Raw genomic sequence first — 4,797 nt, 5'->3', positions numbered from 1 at the left:
ATTTGGAAATAATTTATCTTTATACAATGATTTATAGCTACACAAAATATAGGTGCCTCATTTTACTCCACTGGTTCAAAAGTCTTCTATCTTTTCTTAAACTTCGTGCTCAATCAAATGGATTCACATAAATTGAAACGGATGGAGTATATGATTTCACTACTATAAGACGAAGATCCAGAGTTAGTGCGTCGCTAGCTAGTAATTAATTGATCTCTATATCCAAATAGCATTAGCCCTTAGAAGCAATTGTTTGAGCTTGCCTCTAACATTAAGACTCATAATCTCATTAGAACCACCAACAAAATCCTTGCCAATGAACACGGCTGGCAAACTTAGTTGACACCCTAATTCAACCAATGTATTCTCCATTTGCCTCCCATTTGGAAGTTTATCGAGCTCATAAACTGTAGGATTTGCTCCGAAACCTCGGATTAGGGTTTTAATACTGTGAGATATGCAGCAACTGCTGTTGCTAAAAATCACCACTGGACTTTCTGCTCCCAACTTCATCACCATATCCATGTTTATACCTTAAGAAAATTTATGGTTTTGACTAGACTATGGCAAGTTAGAGAAACTTTTGTGAAGTTGTGTGTGTAGCTAAAAGAAAAGAAATTTGTATAACTAATTAATTAAGTCTTGATTTGGTATGAGAAATGTGAAATTGTAGAAAGGCTAAATATAAGGCTTAAGGTGGTGCATGGGATCAAAATGAACAGAACAAGAGATTACAGAATTCCAAAAGGGACAAGTAGGTGGATATGCAAATTATTCCTTAATCATCATGTATTGTTTCACAAAGGATCAATTCGTCTTCTCTAGGACTTGATAATTGTGTCACGTTGTAGTCCTAATAATTTCCATAGAAATATTTTACTGTTCGAAATATATTCTTGGAATCAAACATTCTCTTACTACTTTATGACCTGATCCACAAAGAGTATGATTTCGGTATCATTATTTAATATGAAATTAATATGAGAGAATGAGCACGTCTATATACTGTAGTGATTGACAAAATGATCCTTTTTATGTCTTAATCTATTAGTTTTAAAAGTGAAAAAATTGAGTGTATATATCTTTTGGGCAGATCCGTACACAAGGCATCTCGTATTTACGCAGGGTTCGGGGAAGAGTCGCACCCCAAAGGGGTGTAATGTAGACACTCTACCCTAATGCACATCTCGAACTCATGACCTATAGGTTCCACAAAAATAATTTTACCGCTGCTCCTAGACTCTCCTTCGTACATTTCTTCTCAAACTAAAAAGAATCAATATTTTAATTACATTTTTTTAATCCCATATACATAATGGCATCTAAGTATTGATTTGAAAAATGAAAGCCGAGATATCCTATAAACATGCTGTTGCATAAAGTCAATAATATTATCCGTACCAAGAGAAGACAGAAGAAGAAGGAGGTACTATATAAAGAGGTATCTAGATAACTCTGCATGTATTTATAAATTGACTTTGCTTTAATTAGCTGGACTGGAATAAATGCTTTTTCAAATATTCTGAACAGTAAATCACATGATAAGAAGAAGGGTACTACGTATTGTTCTCCTTATCGTCAAGGGATTCTTACCTAAAGAAAAGGGCCTTAATTAGCAAGAAGAGAAAGGATCGATTGCTACTTCGAAAGGCCATATATTATCTCCTCTTTGGTCTTTTTACTGAGAAGAGGTACTATAGGAGAATGATCAGCTACTTTTAGGGGCGGAGCTAGAGTTTAAAATACGAGTTTGGATGAACCTAATAACTGTAATTTAAATTTTGTATTTGTCTTAATAATATAAAAGAGTTAAAATTTTAAATGCGTTAAGTTTCAAATACTAACGTCACCTCTAATTACTTCAATTGATCTCCGCAAAAACTAATTTGTGTGGTCATTTTTCCTCAGTTATTTTTCTTGTTTCTTTGTGGAAGTAAGCCACAAAGAAAGACAGAGAGAGGACGGTCGCGTTAGTGGAATAGGAACCCTCTAGTTAAGTGGTAGGGTGAAACACTATCTTCACTAAACTACAATTCTAATCCAATTTAACTGTTATTTGTACTATATCCTTTTGGTTGATTAGTATATTTTACTCCATTTTAATACATAAAAGACACTATGATCAGCTTCTACGTATCTCAAACGATTTATGTGTATTGGTTGTCCAAACAAAGTCCCACATTGGTAGCTGAAAAGATTGGAAGTCTACATATAAGTTGTAGAGATCTCTTAATGGCGTGAGGCCTTTTAGAGAAAATCATATGGGCTTAACGCAAAACTGTTAATATCATACCATGTTAAGAGTATTGTTTGGCCGTTTTAGCCCAACAACTGGTATCACAGTCTAGATTCAGTGAATGAGTATGTCGATGACAAAGTGATGGTGCATGACTTGCTTTGCTTACCCTTACGAGCTTGAAGACGCACATACAAGAAGGAGCTAGTTGCGGGCTTTGGTTGTCATAATACTTTAAAAATGTAGATGTACACAATGAATCTCGAAAATTGACCAGTTGATCGTGATAACTAATGGGCTATGTGGAACTTAGTTCAAGGGGAAGATTGTTGAGTATGCGAATGAAGTCCCGAATCGACCCCCAAGGCACTGCTTCGAGGTCGGAAATGCGCGACGCCCATCTTGAAGGTCGAACTCGATCCAAGACCGAAGGGCCCGACCCAGTAACGAGTTCGAGCTAGTATCGAGCTCACAGACAAGAGCCGTTGCAACCACACCAAGAAAGAGAATCTTGGCGGGAATCAAGGAAGAGACAAGTCATTATGGGTCTTCCACTACATGTTTTATTTTATTATTTTTTGGTAATGACCCTCTTCTATAAAAGGGGGAATCCTTGTAAGCTAGAGGAGGTTGAACACAAAGGGGGGAACATAAAAAAAGATCACTTCCTCTAGATATTGATAGTAATCCCCTTGTGCTTATTTTACTTATTCATTCTTTTTGCTTATTATTTTCGTTCTCACAGTCAAAAATACACATATTTTCATTTTTCTACGCAATTTATATCAAATTGTATCGCATATCCTTAGAACTATCCACAAATCTAACGTTATCCGATTTTTCTGGTAAATAGTTTGGCGCCCACCGTGGGGCTAAGGGTAACAGTGATCGTTTGATATAAATCTAAAGTACACGCCAGTTTGCAACTTTAAATCAGCAATGGCTTCACCTATCGACCACGAAGCCGGCCTTCAAGATGAAACCAACAACTTGGCACCCGGGGTCGGAAGGCCACTCGATGATGGCACCCGAAATTCGAGCCGAAGTACCATTGTATGTCAATTCACAATTAGCTCTAGGGGCGAATCAGCATTCCGAACCGGAAAGAAGCATTCAGGGCGGTACTCGATCCGTAGCTCGAGACGCTCATAACGTGGAGGAGATCGGAGTCAGCTTACGGATGATCTTCGAGATGTTACAAGCCCAGTAAATAGCGATAGCTCAGTTGCAAAGCCAAACTCAGGTACAAAGCAGGCCGGAGCCTAATCCGCTTCGAGAAGTCACCCACAGAACGGAACCATCCATAGAGAAGCCAAATGAGCAAGAATCGGGGACTACTCCCGAAATTACTAAATTGCTCGAGGAACTCACAAAACGAGTCGAAGCCAACGATAAAAAAGTAAAAACATATAATTCCAGGGTCGACCAGATCCCGGGGGCTCCACCAATGATAAAAGGGCTAGATTCAAAAAAATTCATTCAAAAGCCTTTTCCCTCGAGTGCAGCCCCAAAACCAATCCCCAAAAAATTTCGTATGCCCGAAATACCCAAATATAACGGAACGACCGACCCCAACGAGCACATCACTTCTTACACGTGTGCCATCAAGGGCAATAATTTGGAAGATGATGAGATCGAATCTATATTATTAAAAAAAATTCGGTTAAACCCTGTCAAAAGGGGCAATGATATAGTATCATAATTTACCATCTAACTCCATTGATTCTTTTGCTATGCTTGCAGATTGCTTCGTAAAAGCTCATGCCGGAGCCATAAAGGTCGAAATCAGAAAGTCGGACCTGTTCAAGGTAATGCAAAAGGATAACGAGATGCTAAGGGAGTTCGTAGCTCGTTTTCAAATGGAACGAATGGATCTTCCACCAGTTACAGACGATTGGGTTGTTCAAGCTTTCACTCAAGGTCTAAATGAGCGGAGCTCGAGGGCTTCGCGGCGGCTGAAGCAAAATCTGATCGAGTACCCAGCTATTACTTGGACAGATGTGCACAATCGATATCAATCCAAAATAAGAGTCGAAGATGACCGGTTGACTTCTAGGACCATTACGAAAAAGCAAAAGTCGACCAGAAAAAAGCCAACCGCCAGATCAAAGTCTAGAGTAAGGAAGAAAAACTGTTTTGAGTGCAGGGAGCAAGGTCACTACAAGAGAGATTGTCCTAAGCTGAAGAAGAAAAAAGGGAAATAGAAAACAGACAATTCAACAAATATTGTTGACACTAGCAATAATTCTGATGATAGTGACTATGTAGGGAAAGTTTGTGTTGTGTGTTATAGTCATGGGCAGAATTCATGGGTTCTTGATTCTGGTGCTATTTTTCATATGTGTCCACACAAGAATTGGTTTGCAACTTACAAGCAAATGAGTGGGACTGTCTACATAGAAAATGATAATCCATTACCAATAGAGGGGATTGGTAACATCAAATTGAGAATGTTCGATGGAATTATCAAAAATATTGAGTGTTCGTGTGTTCCTCGGATAAAGAGAAATTTCATTTCTCTTTCGACTTTGGATGATCAAGGGTATAAATTTCACTCAGAG

The 4,797-nt window shown here is 38.3% G+C and overlaps 1 protein-coding gene across 1 annotated transcript; it reads right to left on the bottom strand.

The window, feature by feature from the left end:
- Positions 1-216: 216 nt before the first annotated feature.
- On the bottom strand, positions 217-525 carry LOC104089796 (monothiol glutaredoxin-S1-like). The gene has a single exon (XM_009594774.4). The coding sequence runs from the start codon at positions 523-525 to the stop codon at positions 217-219; it is 309 nt and encodes a 102-aa protein (XP_009593069.1).
- Positions 526-4,797: the final 4,272 nt, after the last annotated feature.

This window comes from Nicotiana tomentosiformis, chromosome 5 (assembly GCF_000390325.3).
Source record: "Nicotiana tomentosiformis chromosome 5, ASM39032v3, whole genome shotgun sequence".
NCBI lineage: Eukaryota > Viridiplantae > Streptophyta > Magnoliopsida > Solanales > Solanaceae > Nicotiana > Nicotiana tomentosiformis.
The sequence above is the reverse complement of the archived record's forward strand: the minus strand, read 5'-3'. Positions and strand labels throughout refer to the sequence as shown.

Excerpts from the sequence above, each read along its gene's own strand:
- LOC104089796 (XM_009594774.4), bottom strand. The coding sequence starts at position 525 with ATGGATATGGTGATGAAGTTGGGAGCAGAAAGTCCAGTGGTGATTTTT.